The sequence below is a fragment of the Gambusia affinis genome, linkage group LG20 (genome assembly GCF_019740435.1).
Source record: "Gambusia affinis linkage group LG20, SWU_Gaff_1.0, whole genome shotgun sequence".
In the NCBI taxonomy this organism is placed as follows: Eukaryota; Metazoa; Chordata; class Actinopteri; order Cyprinodontiformes; family Poeciliidae; genus Gambusia; species Gambusia affinis.
Window position 1 is genome coordinate 13,855,689 of NC_057887.1, and position 18,630 is coordinate 13,874,318.

The 18,630-nt window shown below is 37.5% G+C and overlaps 1 protein-coding gene across 1 annotated transcript in view; it reads right to left on the reverse strand.

The window, feature by feature from the left end:
• Positions 1-608: 608 nt before the first annotated feature.
• Positions 609-18,630, reverse strand: part of cpxm2 (carboxypeptidase X (M14 family), member 2) — a 33,427-nt gene continuing 15,405 nt past the window's right edge. Inside the window, exons 6-15 of the mRNA XM_044103756.1 lie at positions 13,416-13,500; positions 12,403-12,553; positions 11,304-11,392; positions 8,543-8,666; positions 8,195-8,391; positions 6,845-7,024; positions 5,441-5,738; positions 5,030-5,169; positions 2,719-2,818; positions 609-1,646 (exon numbers count right to left, since the gene is read on the reverse strand). Of these exons, the coding sequence (XP_043959691.1) occupies positions 1,390-1,646; positions 2,719-2,818; positions 5,030-5,169; positions 5,441-5,738; positions 6,845-7,024; positions 8,195-8,391; positions 8,543-8,666; positions 11,304-11,392; positions 12,403-12,553; positions 13,416-13,500 (1,621 nt within the window). The 3' untranslated portion in view covers positions 609-1,389. The remainder of the gene's footprint in view (positions 1,647-2,718; positions 2,819-5,029; positions 5,170-5,440; positions 5,739-6,844; positions 7,025-8,194; positions 8,392-8,542; positions 8,667-11,303; positions 11,393-12,402; positions 12,554-13,415; positions 13,501-18,630) is intronic.

Here is an 18,630-nt window from a genome sequence, read left to right on the forward strand (position 1 = left end):
ATCCCAATTCTTCTTCAGTACATTTTTAAAGATTTTTTGGGAAAAAAAGCTGTAATGAGAATAGCAACACCTCTTTACGTATAAATGAATAAATGTATGAGGCATAAAGAACAATGAGTCATTAACTAGAGCTTCTTGTATTATCACTCTTTTTTTGTGATTTTAACACAATTTTAAAAATCCTGAAAATTAGTCATGTATGCACTGAATATCTTAACAATTTAACTTAGCAAGCTATATTAGGGATCTAAAAGATTTTTTTTATTTATTTTTGTTTCCATTTCATTTAATAAATTGCAAGTCTACGAAAAAACATGGGCATAAAAATAAAATGTGATACAATTATGGATAAAATAAATGGTTTCTAGAGTAATTTCCAGTGCTGAAATCCACACAAAAGGTCAGTAATTTTCAGTTGTGCAATGGTTTATATATATATATATATAAAAAAACAACAACAAACAAACAAACTAAAAACCAAAAGGTATTGTAGAAAAATACCAAAGTGCAGATGATAAAGCTTTTATGATGACTTACTATGGTGTTACATAAGTTAAGTAGTGGTGCATCGCAAAAAAATAGAATTTTACTGATAACAAAAAGTTTATTTAAGTAATTTCATTAAAAATATTTCAGTCGTTTTTTTACACGGGTTCAATTCACACAAAGTGATATATTCCAAATGTTTATTTTTGACTGTTGTGGCGAACAGCCATACCATACTTTCACATTACTCAAAACAATAAAAGTATTTTTTGTATTATAGAAGGAAAAAATGTGGTAAAGAAAAAGTGCACAAGCAACTGACAACTTTTTTTGTAGTTAGTGGTAGACAATAAATGTCAAAATCAACACAAAGTACAGCTTGAAATATAACTGCGTTTATTGGACCTACACAATCCAGGTTTCAATTTGAAACTGAATCACTAGAATAAACAAACTTTCTGATGATATTCTAATTTATTACACTGGACTTGCATGTACACAATGGCAATTTCAAATAGGCTATGCACTGATCATTCATATTTCATTCTCACTTAAAAAAATAAGCTCTGATGCAACTTTAGCTTAACTTTTTAGTGTTTGTCATAATAAAGAACATAAAAACTTTTATACTGCTTCAAAACACAAAAAATGACAGTAAATTGTGGATGTTAACCATAACTATAAAATGATTTGTCAATTGAAAACACAAGGATCAAATTCTGCACACAATTAGATTCATTCATAATTTGAGCGAAGAAATTTGTTGTCAGAAGAAATACAAATTCTTCTGACAACACTCTGAAAGAACCTAACAAATGTCCAAAACTGAGCATGGACTCCAATCCGGTCTCAACAGAGCAGATGCTTTCTTTCAATTCCTCCCCAGGCTTCCTCATGTTGTCATTATGTTCCCACGCGTCTCTCTCTGGGTCTTTGGGTCTGAAGCTGCCTAGCGGGCAACCTGATTGGCTGCTTGTTGTATTTTTCCATTATTTCTCTGATTCGGAACAAGTTACTCCGGCCAATGGTGAAGTCGCACCTGGTGGCCCCTATTGCGTAGCCAACCTCACACTTTTTAGTGGTGAGGCTGTAGCCATCAGCTCTGGCTGTTACTCTGTACTCTCCAGGGTTCAACAGGCGCCAGTAATCACCATCAGCAGCTGTGAAGAAACCCAAACAAAAAGCAGATTCAACTTTTTTATTTTAGGTTTCAGAAGTCAGTCTACAAGTTTAAATTTACATCCTTCTTTGGTTTAAAGCCTTCTCAGAGAGAAAAGGCGAGAGAGGGCTATACAGAGCATTGAATAATATGGTGCTACCCTTCCTTACATGCTATTGCAAACAGCTGGTGTCACACTTTTCCCTCACTTATACAAAAAAAAAAAAAAAATATTTGGAAATATTTTATGTTGCAAAACAACATGGACATAGAAACTAGGAGGGAAGGCCATCACACGTATTGGAAAAATGTTTTAAAACAACGTATATCACAAACAGTTTGTCAGTAAGCAGCCAACAGAAGGCTGGTTTCCAGGGCTGATTAATTAACCAATTGTTAGACACCCAGTATAACACTAAATACAGCATCACAAATGTAATAGGCACTCAAAAATTACTTCTAATTACAGAATCCTGTATATCTGCAAGCCTATTTTTTTAAAGAACAAAAAAGTCAACAGGAAAGATTGCCTTTCCTATTACAAAAATGCATTTTAATCTGATCAATAAAAAAAAAAAAAATCAGTATCAGGATTGGTAGCAATGCAGATGAAAAAGCAGAGGCTTCACAATATAAACTCTAAAATCCTTGTACATTTTCTTAGAGGACAGTAAAGTTTTCCTACAGGAAGCTGTGACCTACTCTGATTTGCTGGAATAATGATGCGTAATGTCCTTTTGAAAATTTGATTTCACGCTCGAAGTACGAAACCACTTTAGCTTTAAAGGGGAAATTTTTCCAGGCATCAGAAGAAATCACCATGAGGACGGCTAATCAATAGTTAAACTGAGAGTTGGAGGCCTTCACAACCTTGGTAAAGACCATAAATTGAGTCAGACTCCAATCCACAATTCTGATTAAGAGCATCATCTGGTTTTATTTATGGTATTTTATTCCTCTGCACACTAAAATATCATCAAGCAGGAGTAACCCCTTTCTGAGGAATTTTTTATGTTGATGTCAAGTAACAGAAAACGTAGGTTTTTTTCCAAAAATATCCCAAAACAACAAACCTGTGCGAACATCGTGACCAATGCCTTCTACAGATATAATGGCATTGGCTATTCCTCGTCCTTGTAGGTCCCTGACTACACCTTTGATCCCACGATGCACCTGTGTATGGAAAGCATCCTTATTATATTCTTTATATTTTATGATTCTGTGATCTTTAGTAAAGGAAGAACACAGCACTGTGCAGGGCTCAAAATGTACTTCCTGCGCTCACAGCATCAATATTTAAACACAAACTGTGTCATGGCAGGATTGCAGATCCTCTGAAGATTGTGTTTCCAGAGAGAATAATACATAATGAGTAAGTTTCTTTACAAAGTTCTTTGGGGTTTCTTTGGGTTCTAATGGAAATGCAATGCCTTTATGCCTAACTCACATCTTTAAAACTTCTATTTGATATATAGCAGTCTTTGAAAGAGAAACAACCTCATGCTTCTATGCTTTTTGGAGAGTAAAGAACTTTTAAGGCAAAGTAAGTAAATTTTGTTTAGTAAAACTTTCAGAAGGCAATAGGATAAGGATTCAAGTGTTTGACAACAAGAACTTTTAGAGCCCCTTTGCATTTTTCTTGTTGTTAAAAGGATATCTAAAGCTTTGAAAATCCAACAAAGCACTTTCAGTTCATCATCTGAAAAGAGTGAAAGGAGTGTGGTGTTACTGGGAGGAGATGTGAATATGCCTGTCCACATTAACTGACAGTATGGCCCATTAACACTTTATTGAGACATAGCCAAATGTCCCATGGTATCTCTGGATACCAATTTTCAGAGAAAATTCAAAAAATCTGAGGATTAATCTGCACATCCACTATAAAGTCAGTACCAACACTGTGCCCAAACAAAACAAATACAGGAAAAATGACCCAATTTCAACTACTTAATTATAAAACCCTAGAGGAAATTATAAGTCAATTAAGCTCCAGTTCCTGCTGTCTGGATGTCCTACCCACACATTTCTTTAAGAAAGTCCTGCCTGTTGTTGCTATTGATCTGATCCAAATAGTAAATTCATCGCTCTCCTTAGGCGTTTTCCCCCAGGCTTTGAAAACGGCAGTAATCAAACCACTGATAAAAAAGAACAATCTAGACAAATCACTACTGCAGAATTACAGGCCGATCTCCAACCTCCCATTCATCAGCAAAGTTATTGAAAAAGTTGTGTGTAAACAGTTAAATAGCTTCCTAACGATAACCAACCTCTTTGAATCCTTCCAATCTGGTTTCCGGTCTCACCACAGCACAGAAACTGCCCTCGTAAAAGTGTTCAATGACATCCATATAAATACGGACTGTGGGAGAACCACAGTGCTGGTTCTGTTGGACCTCAGTGCAGCTTTTGACACTGTGGACCATGACATACTACTGAATCGACTGGAGAGTTGGGTCGGACTCTCCGGTCCAGTGCTTAACTGGTTTGAATCGTACATCAAGAACAGTGATTTCTTTGTTTTAATTGGAAACTTCTCATCAAAGAGGTCAAAGGTCACATGTGGGGTACCCCAAGGTTCAATCCTAGGACCCCTCTTATTCAATATCTATATGCTCCCACTAGCTCAAGTTATAACAGGAAATAATATTAGCTACCATAACTATGCAGATGACACAGAGCTCTATATTACGATGTCACCAGGAGACTCAGAACCCATCCAATCACTGAACAGATCACTGAACATTAAAGATTTGCTGCTGTTGTATCAACCTTCCAGACCTCTCAGGTCTTCTGGTTCTGGTCTGTTCTGCATCCCCAGAACCAGAACCAAACGAGGAGAAGCAGCATTTAGCATCTATGCACCACAAATCTGGAACAAACTTCCAAAAAACTGTAAAACAGCTGAAACACTGACTTCCTTTAAATCTCAACTAAAAACCCACTTGTTTAGAGTTGTATTCGAAACGTAATCAATTGCAAATTTATTGACGGAATCTGACTTGATATTGTTTTTATTGTTGATTCTATGTTGCATTGTATTTTTGTGTTTGATTTGATGTAAAGCACTTTGAAATGCCTTGCTGCTGAAATGTGCTATACAAATAAAGTTTGATTGATTGATTGATTGATTGATGGAAGGGCTGCAGAGATTTACGATTCAGGTGGGGCAATGTGTCAACAAGACAAGCATAAGTTGTGAGGATACAGTGAAGAAAGGAGGTGCAGTGAACACCAATGAGGAAGTATTGCCACGGGAGGTTGAATAAAAGAATAAAAGCTTTTCAAATTGTATGAACACATTGGGAAGGCATTGTAATTAAGTTGTTCAATAAAAGGAATACAAGGAACAAACAGAATGTCAGAGAGACTGAACTGACTCTGTACCTGCTCCATGAAAACAAGAAGAGACTCCCGATTGTTCTCCCACTCTTCAGGCAGCTCACTTTCATGGGGGAATTTGTCACAACCCACATACATCGACAGCTCAAAGCAGTTGGTGTGCAGGTAGCTGAAATCATTCATACCTGCCAGCAAAGACAAACACATATCCGAATGCTCACATACGGGGCGAAACTGTGAGGATAATTAAGCAAGAAAAAATAATTTGAGATGCTTGTCTGAGGCCTAGATGACACTTGAGGCTAAAATCTAAAAATAGGGTTACAGTACTGCAGATGCTCTCATGTGTGCTCCACAAGAAATGGCTCAGAGGCTGCATGTGGAGCTGAAAAAAAACCCCCTTCACAGCACTGTTAGGATTAGTGACAAAACCCGCCGCTGGATATGGACACTAACTGCCGGCCGCAGTGTGCCAGGATGCCCCGTTGATGGTTCCATCCTCCTTGGCGAAGTCTTCTGTGTGACAGACCCGTCGGCTGGCATCAGTCATGAGGCGGTGGGTGGAAGCGTAAGAGAAGGCCAACCAGCGGAAGACATGGTCATCAGGGGTGGGGGTCTGCTCCCTAGTCACCCCCTGGGAGCGAGTTCTGTCATATGGGAAGGTCACCACCAGCTCGCCTCCCTGGAGATTCCCACCCAGCACAAAGGGCATTTTCTCCATCCATGCTATCAGCGCTCGTGTCTCCAAGGCAACCTACAACGGGCGCACACAAGAGGCATGGATAATGTAATTAGCACAATCATCTAAGCAGTGTGAGTGCTAATTTAACTCCCTCATGCTAAAATAATCTGTGCTCTCAATGAAGCCATCAGAAAGGCTGTTTACACAATTCACGCTGCATTAGCATGTCAAGAGTAATCATTCTAATAGGTAAATGTTTACACAGAATAAGCATTTGCATTCAACTGGGAGGAATTTCCCATGTTGTTGGGGCTCAAGTAATGAAACCGGCATTCCTATCTGCGAGCGCTGCCAGTCAGTGGGGTAAACAAGGATAGGATTCACAGCTCTATGTGCACAGATGGGAATCCCAGCTTTGCAGCTGCAGCAGCTATTCTGGAGGCTCAGTGTGACTCATCCATGGCTCCCGCTAACGTCAAAACACTCGTGAGGGTGAGCTTTTAATAGCCCACTCGGTATATTTCAGCTCACGGCCTCTTCGTCATATGCAGCAAACTCATCATCCGCTTCTCCCAAAATAGACAACTGCTGATGGGCCCTCGTGACTGCTTTACCCTTTTCAAATGGCTGATAATCTCCACTGGGAGATGTGTTTGTTTTTCTGGAGGAAAAAAGAAGCAGGAAAAGAGCACAATAGCACCCTAGGGTGAGCCCACCCTTTTGCCACACATGTATATGTATGTGTGTTACATACATATATTGTTTGACATTATGTGGGTTGGAGAACAGGTTCCGATGGCTAAATTGCTAGTCGTAAGATGGCAGAGAAAGTACCAAAGTGAATTGCTCATCCCCCACCTGTTGCTGTGCCACTCAACACCAAACATTCATTCTGTTGCCTAGCTCCAGTGGTCACGGGCCAAAAGGTAGGGTACATACAGAGAGGTCATCAGTCCAACACAGAGATACACGTGATGACCACACTCACACTTATGCCTAGGAGCAGTTTAGAGAGACCAGTTAACCTCTTTGGACAGTTGCAGGAAACTGGAGTAACCGGAGAGAACCAACACAGGCCCAGAGAGGACATGCAAACTCCAGAGGCCATGCAAGGATACAAACACAGGACATTCTTGCTGCATAGTGACAGTACTACCAACTTCACCACCATGACTTACCGAGGCATTGTTAGACAGGTACCACTCTGGCGTGGGGATGTGGTGGTTGAACATTATGCGAGGAATCCACTTCTTTGCCTCAGCCTCCCAGAGAATTGAGTTGAGATCAGGAAAGTTGTGGTGGATATCTATGCCAACATTGGTCCATCGACCAAGAGACCAGCCACTGAGCTCTGAACCCTGAGTCAAAGAGTAAGCATGAAGAAGATGGTGACTGAAATGTGTGGCATGAAGGTCATGCAAAACAGGTGAAGCAGGAGTATATTAGTGAAAATTACAAGAACTGTGCAGATCTCAGTGGGGAAGAGTACATTTCAGTTCTGCAGGGGTTGCTGTGATTATCTCAATAGGTTTTTACATAAAAGGTGTTGTCAGGGAACATCCCCTGTTTTGGCAAAGAAACAAGTTTATCATAAATTAATCCTTAATTTCTGAAGCTAATCTGCTTTCAAAAAGTTCCTACCAATTCCAGTCAGGTCAAAACTGCCCACTTTTCCACAATTTCTGTCACAGAAAGAACAGATGTGATGGTTGCCACTGGACTCCCTCCACCCATCAGCAAATGAACAGTCTTTGTTTGTTGCACTGATAGGCGGATATGCTGGTATTGCCCCCAGACTGCATGTTATGAATATGAAAAGTCACAACCAATTTCACAGCTTTTTCCCCACATAAAGCAACAGAACAGCATCTTTAACAGAAGTTCAGTGTGGTTTTGCAAGTTTTTAAAAAGTGCATTGAACTGGAAAACATTTACAAAAACAAGTCACAAGTCATAATTTAAAAGAGCATTAAATTTCTTTGATGAGAAATACTAAGAAATGACAAGCATCTAAAATAATATGCTTCGTTAGAGAAACCCCTCTATGCAAGGTACTGTTTTATGCTTTTAATAAATACATTACAATCTGACCAGAAAATTGTACTATGTCATTTCCAAATATAGTATTATGTGTTATATAGAAGAGAAAACACCAAAGACACAAAATAAACTATGAGTACAAATTAGTTGAGTACAGGTTGTTAGCTTACTGCTTACTCAGGTGTAAGATTCATCTGCTTCCTCACATACTTCACTGAATGAAATCTGCAGCTTTGACTTGTCCTTATTTAGTATTGTTGTTATGGTCTTTAATCTTGCCTTTCCACTAATATTACTAAAACGTGTTTCCATTTTAAATCATAGCAGAAACACAGGCCTGAAGTAGTTCTTGTTTACTTCACATATTCCATTTCATCATTTAAACTTGTTCTCATGTACCAAACGTTTACTCACAACAGACCCAAACATGTTCTCACTACAGACCATTTAACGAAATGAGGCCACTAATTTGTGTTTTGCAGACGTACCGCTTCAAAGGCTTTCTCGTACCCGTCAGGGTTGACGGATGGCACCAGGTGGATTCTGGTCTCGTCCACCAGGTGACGTATCCGCTGGTTGCCTGATAGATACTCCAGACACATGAACTGCATGAGCAGGAGGAGGAGCTCTCGGCCAAGCACCTCATTTCCGTGCGCACCTGCTGTATAGCGAAACTCCGGTTCACCTGGTCATCAGGTGGAAAGGAAAAGAAGAGAACAAAAGTAGTTGGACGTTGCCCACGACACATAATATGTGTACACATATTTCTTTTTCTAGTTTTCTCTAAAAAAACACATTATTAATTTCAATCATATTTTAGCATTAATAGCACTCACCAACTTCATGTTCACCAGGGTTGTCAGAGATCTCTATGGCATACAGTTTGAGGCCGTTTTGAGACTTTCCTATGTTATAGATCCGTGTGATGTTGGGGCACATCTCATTAACCACCTTCATTAGCTGTGGAGGGCAAATCATAAAGCATTAAACCCTGACAAAATATGAAAAATAATCTATCCAAGTACCTGACATTAATGAGATAAACCATTCTGCTTGAACTTAGACAGTGCACTGGCAAATGGCAGTTAATAAATCCAAGTCATTTATTTATTTTTTTATTAGAAATTACAAAAAAACATAATGCGACAACAGTGCTTTAAAAAGACTAAAAATATAACAGTGATGTCAAGTTAATAAAAATACAATAAGTTATTACAGAAATAACTAAATAACTAAATAAAAGCCCCAATGTCCTGCAGAAATTTTAAAAAGTAGTTGAAAAAAAAGCAGATGTGTTGGGTTAGCAGTGCTTTCCAATAACTGATGGGGTCATCAGGATATTTTGCTGTGGAATATCATCACTGTGGTCTGGATATTGAGCAATTGTCATTTTATGACAGTCACAAGACTGTCCTACCGTCTGAGGCCTCTTCTGATTTGTTGCAAGACTTACTAATACTCCAGGTTTTTCCAGCCCACAGCATCACCATTCACAAAAACTTTATAAAAATACTTACATAAAATGAATCACAAAAACATTTTATTTCACCTTGGGATAAATAAAGTATTTTTGAAATGAATTTGAAAATAAATTGAGTCTGAACAAACTGAGCAGCTCAAACTGACAAAGGTAGACTCTGATACACATTTGAGACCACCACCACCATCAAAAAGGCTTTTTCCAACTCTAAGATTTTGCATGGGAATAGAGTGGGAATGGGGTGCAACAGTAATAACCCAGCAGGAATCAGACATCCGCCTGTTTCTGTTTAAATACAAGCTACAGTTAGCAGTGCAGCTCAGCCATCTGCTACAGGAAGTTAGAAAAGTATCAGCTAAAAACTACTATTATTCAAAAAACCTATTGTGATGTTTGAAGGCATCATTTATACAGAGACTGCCTTTAGGTTTCAGAAAAGTGGTTCCTCTAAACCTGTAATTTTTGAGTCTATAAGGAAAATACATAACAAATACAAAGTTAACTGTACTATGGATGGTAAAATGGTAGAAAAAACACTGTTAAAAAATATTTATCTTGGTCTTTCCATTTATTTTTTACTACCAGCTTAAATAGTTGTACTTAAGCAAGACAAGCACCCCATTATTGAAATCTTCAAAGACAATATTTTCTAAGCTGTGTCACAGAGCTTATTTAGTTTCCTTGCAGCCAGCTCTGAAGAGGCAGCCAAGGCAATTATAAAGACAGGCTCATACAGGCACAGATTAAAATAGCAACAATTATCATTTACCCACATGGATGTCAGTGGTCACACAAAGTACCGCCGCAGTAAAAAAGACCAACCAGTTGTTAGATGAAGCTGCTGCATCCAAGGGCTCAGCTGCTGATGTAGTGGTTAGCCAGTCAGGTGTGACTGGGTTTTAATTAAGTGCAGGTTAAATCTTGACTTCACTGAGCAAGTAAATCGCTAAACAAATGTCAGGTTTTTCAATGGGACGAAGGATTACAAGACAAGGGTGAAAGTCCTGCTCTCATTCTAATAAAGCAGAGAATTCCCTGGATAAATATAAATGGACAGTATTGTTTACCAGGATCAATACAAAGCATTCTTGCTTTATTAAACAGGACTGTTTGTGTTTTTCCCCTCATACCGAAGTATAAAAATTGAGCATAGGAATTTTTTTTTAACTCTGCTTGTACATGCCACAGACTCCACTTGAAAGGTTCTTTTATGCACTGTGTGGATGATGTGAATTGATACAATATCTTCCACTTTGAAGAATATTAAAGAATTTATTTTTCCTTCTGTGTTATCCCCACTGTTAGTGTGGTTGTGGTCTAAGAAAAGGACAACTATTAAGCAGTATAAGAAATAGATTTAAGACTCTGTTACTCTCAGGGAGTTTGTACATTATGTGAGACTTTAAAAATTCTGTTACAAAACTAGTAAGACTGCTGTGCACTATACCGGGGAGAGTCGTGCTACCTAATTCCTGGGCAAAGAAAGAAAACGTCAAGGGTAAAAATGCTTATAAAAAGGACTTTCAAATATAGTCCTTTCTTTTCTTTTTATAGCCCAGCTTAGCCTGGACACAGAGTGGAACACATTAGCGGTAAAGGATAAAAACCAACAAAGCATAGAAACACAGTTCCTTAATTCACTTAGATATTTCTGAAGCAGGATTTAGGCAGTTGAATCGGACAAAAACATCACCTAATATCGAACAAATATTTCCTAGTGGAAAGAAAAAGAGCAGCCCAGGATGTTTCTTCTCTCAACTGCATTACAGGAGATTATCATTCACAGCGCTTGTACTATCACAGCCACTCAGGCGCACCTTGCACACTGACAAATACAGCTGTCCTCCTTCTTGGTACAAACAGGCGTCTGCTTGTGACAACTATATGAATAAGTAATGATACAACCCTGAAGATGCTTTATGCATTTTTATGCAGCTCCAAGTGCTTAGTGCATTTGTTCCGCTGCATTCTTTGCTCTCGTGAAGGACACGGCTTGGTTTGCTTCGACTCACAGTTTCCATGCGGTGTTTTATTGCTCTACGCTCTTGATCTCTGTTCTGAATGGGAAATAAGGTCTTGGCTCTTTTAACAAGGTAATGTCTGTTTACATGGCTTACCTGCCTCATCTCTTTGTAGCTGTGGTGCCTGAAGTCCAAATCGTCAGTCGTTATGACTTCATTGCGTCTATGATAGTAATTGTTAGGATCTGGAACAAGATTAAAAAAAGTTAAAGGCATTCAGAGATCTAAAGAAGTAGATTCATTCTTCTTATTAGGGATGCTACATTAGCACAGGAGGTGGAGAAATGTTCGGCTGCAGTAAAAGATTTGTGCGTCATTGCTGTTTTTTCTGAGTGTTGGTATGATGGAGGCGGGTATGGATTAGATGAACTGAGGTCTGATCTCTCATGGTGGCTTTGCCCTAGTCGGCACAAAAAGCTAAAACACTCAGTTTACAAGTCTGTCTATATTTGGCCCCTCCACTATTAGATCACAATAAGTACAAGATCCTATAAACAAATAATATGAGATTCTTCTTTAGGAAGACTGGACTCAGACTTGGAAATAAGTTGAGGAATTTCATCATCTGGGGGCAGCTTGAAGCAGCTTCTTCCTCTGCAATGAAAGGTGTCAGTTAGCATTTGATCAGGATTCCTCTTGGATCTCTCTCTTTGTAGATTTCCTGGCCAATGGGAGGAGAACCCAGGGTTCTAGCCCCAGAATCTCATGAAGGGACTATATTTTCATATGGATGGATCATTTGAGCAGCTGTTAATATCAGTTTAACTCACGCCACTGCTTCAGTAATGTTAGGATTCAAGATAAATCTCCAACCAGCATCTAGTCATATACTCAACTGAATTAACTTTTATATAACACAATGTGTCACCTCCGTGTTATCTTTGCTACCATTAAAAAGACAGATAAAGTCCATTTTGATTTTTTAAACTGAATGACCAACAAATGAATCACCTTTATATTCTATAGAGATGTTTCTACACAGTCCTTACTCTGAAAGACCAAAATTAACCAGAAAAATTCTCTCCCATCGTTTAAGAGTTATATATTAATAATAAATTATTTTCCAGAAATGGCATCCCAGTTTATAACAACACCAAACCTTCATCCAGACCAAACCCCGAATAAAAACACTTAATTATTTATTGATGGAGGCCAACTGTTTGAATTGTGCGTCTCCTTCATACAAACCCGTCACCTGGCAAAGGACAGCCAAGGATCTCTGCTCTCATACAGACGCTGCCACCGTAAAACCATGAGCGGGGGTTGACTCGAATGTACCGGGCGACCACAGGTAATGGAAAGATGTTCCGGACGGGGATTTCTTTTTCTCTGTTGGCACTGAATATCTACTAAGGCAAACACAAGGTGAATAAACAGTCAAGCCGTGAAGGACACAGGATAATGCTCTTCATTCAACAACGTTAAATGAGCAAGATTAGCTCAACATGGGTCAGAGCTATTTATTTTCCTCATAATCTTTTTAACCAATTAAAAGAGTTTGGATAAAGAATGAAACTTACAAAAGATTCCCTCCCTAGTTTTAGGTTGAATTCTTGAGCACACAATTATTGAACTTTAATACCCTGAGGACATCCACAGATGGAGCTCTTCTTGGTACGTATATAGTATTTTGAGAGGCCAATGTAGTAGAATGGCATTTGGCACAAAGGAAATGTGGGTGGGCAATGCTTGTAGCAGAGACGAAATTACTATTGGGGGTTTAATCACTGACACTGATTAAATCACAACCCACAGGAGCGCACAAAAAGAATCTAGTGACTAAGAGCTCTGATTATATTCAAAAAGCCCTGATTTGGTTAATCAGCAACAGAATTGACAGTAAAGGTCTAAGTGAATCTCTGCAGGCAAGGTGATATTCCAGTCCATTCAATTATATCGAGTCTCTCATTACTGAGTGAACAAAACAAGGATGAGTTCCCATCTGCTGGAGAAACATTACTATTTACTATCACCTCACAGCTCATTAAGCTTGGAAATAAGCAGGCATTTACATCTTCCCCTGTAATTACTTTCCAGCAAGAATTCATTTTTCTATTTGCGTCCAATCAGCCGGAGACATACTAAGCATGACTCAATATTTTGCTGGTTAACAGGGAAAAACAACAGCAATAATGCAAAGGTTTACAGTGTCCTTCAGTTTGTGAACATACAGAGGAATCATTCTTTTATGCTTTTATTATTACTCACCAAGTCTGCTGAGTCGTTCTTAAGGGTTATCCAGGTGTGACTGTCATTGCTAACCATGACCTTGTAGGAAGTCACCCAATCGCTTCTGTCAATATTGTAGGAAAATGAGAGTATTACATAAAAATGGTTTCCAGATTGAATTTAATGCATTCAGAAAGTGGAGATAACTGGAAAGATGTCTCTCACAATGAAAGCTCACAATCGTGTGTATGAATTATACAGTGAAAATCGGTTTTCTTTTGAGATCTTTAAGAAAATAAAAATAAGCAGAACTCTCTTACCAAGTCTATAGTTTTGAATTCAAGAGAAAATAAAGAAATTACAATTTTATTTCTGAATCTAAGCACATGGTTTGGATATGGATGGTTTGAAAATGACTGACATTACAATACTCAGATCAAAGTCCTGCTTTTCAGTTGTGCAGATGCTTAATTCTACAGTCTGATTTATTATGAAGACAATCCCAAGTGCTGTTTAAATTTTGAATTGATTAGTTCAACATTATCTGAAAATACAACGCTTTATTACCTGTCCATATCGTTATACCTGTCCTGTCTGCTGAGTTTCTTGATTTTAATGATGTCGTTTGCTCCTAATGTTATTTGATAAGCCTTTGAGGCCTTTACAGGACAGTTGTGTTTATGCAGTGGTTGGACTACAATCAGGTGGAATCTATTCACTCTGTGACTTTAATTCACTGCAAATTTCCTATTAGTAAAAATAGACATGACATTGTAATTATTCTGGTCTGTGTCAAGATGTGTTACTTAAAAATGACAGAGGAGAAAATGGATAACTTACTGTTAAAGATAATAAACGAAAGCATAAATCAGACAAACACCATAAGTATGCCTTTATGAATCATCTCATCCAAGGCAGTGCTCTTTCCAGAGTGTAGAGTATGTAGGTTGACAGCTATTCTCATGCTTCTGGGTGAGCACATCCTCACTGAGCTTGTCCAGTAGGAATTCCCTTTTCTGTTAATTAAAGCGTTAGTACAGACAGAAAGCCCCTTAGCTGTCACCATAGACAGCTACATGCCCTACAGAGCTAATTGCAGAAAAATTCAGTCCAAGGCTTTGGTGTTTTGTGCACCTTAAGAAAAGTCTTCCCCTTCAAGGGAAATCCCAAATATAGCTTATTAAACAATACTCCTTTAGTCTCAAACTTTGCTGGAGTTTCAGGCTCCCTCGCAATTACAGAGCTTGAAATCAAGGGTGTCCAAAGACAGTCCTCAAGGAACTGCGTCCTGCATATTTTAGTTCTCTCCTTGTGTCACCACATCCAGATCAAATGGTAGCTTGTGTGAAAAAGTGTCTAAAAAGTGATACGTTCAATGATACAAGTAAACAAATCTCTAATTCTACAAATGAGTTAAAAATCTATTAAACACTTGAGTTATTAATATCAGATTTGTTAAAATAATCTAAAAATATATATACTTGCTGTACTACTTTCCAACATTAAATATATTAACTAACACAGATCTCACTGATCAACCTGCTGCAAACCAATCGCCTTGTGTAGCAGTATTTGCCCCATCACAGTCAAATGTTTAAGGCTCTCAAATGAAGTAAAACATTTTCTTTTTACATTTGCTGGGCAAAAAACTACTTTTTTTTAATAGTTTAGACTGTTTTGATAACCCTCCATAAATACTGGTAAACTTGAGGATGATGTGCAAAGAACTTTAAAATACATGAATCTTCTATTCCAACCACAAAGGGGAGCTCTGAAAAATGTATTTAAATTGTCCACATTGAATTGAGTCCATTCATTTAAAGGCATATATTGTAACTATTTTTAACATAGTTATGACCAGTATAAAATAAATGTAATTTAACAGGAATGGAGCAACATGGCGGTTGTCATGGTACATTAGTAAAAAGATTAAAGCTTCACTGTATTTTGCTATTTACAAAAAAAAATTAAAATTTAAATTAAAAAAATAAAATAAATGGTAACATGTAAAACACGATCTTATTTCTTGTAGTTAAACAAGAAAGCAGTAATTATTCCTACTGCTACAAAATTAGGGTCAGAACATGGCACTAACAATATGATCTTGTTTAAACTTGGCAAAAACATACAAATAAAAACTGGTGAACTCTCCCAGAAAACACTGGAAAATTTTACTGGTTGTTTTGATAGAAAAAAAAAATACCACCAAATCTGTCTTTTTCCATGAACATCTCAGTTCCCAGAGCAAAGACTGGATAGACCACTGGGTGATCAGGATAGATTGTTCAAAGAAATGATCAAAGGTCCTTCTCTTTGTGTACTCTAACTCCCTTTTGTACTAAAAACAGAAGATTTTAGTAGACAACTTAGTTTTCTACTAAAACACTTTTGTTTCAGTAGAAAACAGAAGTGTTGTACTAATAGCAGGAGATTGTAAAAAAATATTGCTATGAGAGATGCCAACAACTGTGGTACACATCACTTCACAAAATTATAGTTATTTCCTAGCAAATATAACTTAAACTACATTGTCAGTATGCCTTTTGAGAAACCTCACATGCAAGAGAAAGAATGATAAATTCACACTTCTCAAATTACTTGGTATGAGCTCACCTATAAATAGTTCTCTTTAATGGATAATCAGTGATTTGTGAAGCAAAACCTAATGGTGTTATGAACGTAGAACGGATCGATTAATCAAATCTTGAACTCATGAATCATTTAGAAAGTATTCCTTGTTTAAAATGATATCCAAAACCATTACAGTACTATATTGTGAGAGACACTGCTAAAGCAAGCAGGATTTTTACAACAAGAAGTTTTCTTTTAACAAGAAGGTCTTTCAGTCTGGTCCAAGAACAGTCCACTTTGTTTATTACTGAGTGAACAAATTAAAGTATACTACTTTTCTGGTTTGGAGAGCTTTAAAGGTCATATACAGGAGCTCCTCAGTAAGTCACTATATTCACAAGAAGCTAATTTTATTTTTATTTCAAAAGTGAGACTCATATAAATTAATTTCACAAAGGGATCTACTTCAAATATTTATTTGTGTTCATTGTGAGGAACTAGAATTTTACACAAAACTAATAAGACAAGCAAACAAAAAACCCACAGAAACATTATATAGTGTTCGACACAATCATGATGGAGACTTCTGACAAGACAGGAGTCCAGCAAATAGCGACTGTCATCTTCCACAAGGAGTGTAAACCACAAAAGGTCAGTGCTTGCTTTTCCCATAGATTATTATGGTAAATCATAATAACTGTAACCTGAGTGGAAGAGAAAAAAAGTATGGTGGGGTAAATTTGAATCTATAGAGATATCTTATCTTAAGGATAAAATTGTAAGCAATTTTCTTTAGCTCTAATACAAGTTTTCAGATAAATGTAAATTATCCTTTTCATTGGAAAATCAAGGAGTAATAGTCTGGAGGGGAGGTGGCGAGACACAGAATACAAACGGCATAAGGTCCAGTGTAAAGTTTTCAAAGTCATTGTTGATTTATGTTGCCATGCCATCTGCTGGTGTTGGTCCACTGTGCTTTCTGATGTCCACGGTAACAATGAAGCCATTTAATATGGAATTCTAGAGATCGCTGTTAAATGGGTTTGTAAGCTTTCTGAAAATGATGATTTCATTTTACTGCAGAACTTGGTGAAGGCTGGTACTGCCAAAAGTACCACTACCTACTTTAACCACAATGGTTTTACGGAGCTTAATTGGCCAGTAAACTGGTCTGATAGAACGCCTACAGAGAATCTATGAAGAACTGTCCTGCAGAAGATTAGAAACCACCATTGGAGAAGAACAAAAGCCACTACTAAAGCAACCTGGGCTTCCTTTAGGACCAGTAGAGCTATAACCTGATTGCATTCATGCTACCAAAGCAGTAATACATGCAAAAAGATGCCTCAGCCAAGTTGTGAGTATGCACCGTACATTACATGGCATACTTTTAGTAGGCTTTGTAGGTAGACAAACATTGCATGTGACATTCTCATTTCTGATAAAATAGGTTTTGGTTTTTTCCTAAGCCATAAATAAAATCTTAAAAAATGTCCCGCTGCCTGTTATTAATTTATATAACTTTTACTTAGATTGAGTAAAATATATATTTACATATGAATAACTATTCTTTTTCATGAAGGACATCTCTAGGTGTGTGTGAATTGAGAGTGCTTGAAATTCCATACTTTTCCAGACAGAAAAGGAGCCCTGCTCTCTGTAAAAGCGTATAATGCACAACATGCTGAGAGAAAAACAGCTTAAGTTCAAAGAAAAAAAAACACCATAAGACTTGGAAAACCCCTCATCTGGACTACTTTAAGAGCTCACAAGAATGTCTGACTTTTAAAGCAAATTAAAAAATTTTATATAATATTTTTTTTAATATTAAAGATGTGTGAAACTTTGAAAAACCAGCAGATGTCACTCTAGAAGAGAGCCCTTGGTGTGTGATGTGCACCAGGTGACATCTCTGGCACCAGAAGGAAGTCTTGGACTGCAGCCTCAGTGACTTTAATAATGAATTTCCTGCAGTATTAGACAGCATTGAACAAAGGCATTTTTATTAGTAAAAGAATTTTTATTAGTAAAAGAATTTTTATGCGAATATATTATTGTAAGAGGAGGAAGGGAAAACTGCCTGTACTTGGGTTTTTATAAATACATAGGCTTATAATCTATAAAAAAAACTTCTATTGTCCCTCTAAACTCTCATGAAACTTTGAAGGCTTCAGAACCTCTTTTTTTCAGCACTATTTTAATAATGTAATGACCTTTTGAGAATTATGAAAAGAGAGTCTGCAGCCAAATCAATCAAATCTGTAACTCCTTAATTCTACAATGAGAAGATCAGAAAAGCCTTGTGAATAGGACACACACAAGCGAAGTTTCCACACCATGTGGGCAGGATTGAAAGCCTTTGCCTTATTTATTTGTGCTGTCAATTTTTCCACTAGGTTTAAAAGGAAACACAGTCATTTAGAGTTCTGCAGCAATAATTGCCAATTGTCTCCACCACTGGTGTTCATGCTTCAGTCACTGGGAAATTATGCTATGTAATTAGATATTTGGCGGCTCACCGTGTTTGGTTTTGTGTTAGACTTGTTATTGGCAACCACTAATTGCGATGACATTTGCTTTATTTGCCTTAGAGGGGTGAATAAACAAGTGAATAATCCCTTAGTCTGTAATAATGTAGGAAACCATGTTTTAGTTTATGTCTGCTTAACAAGTATGTATCACA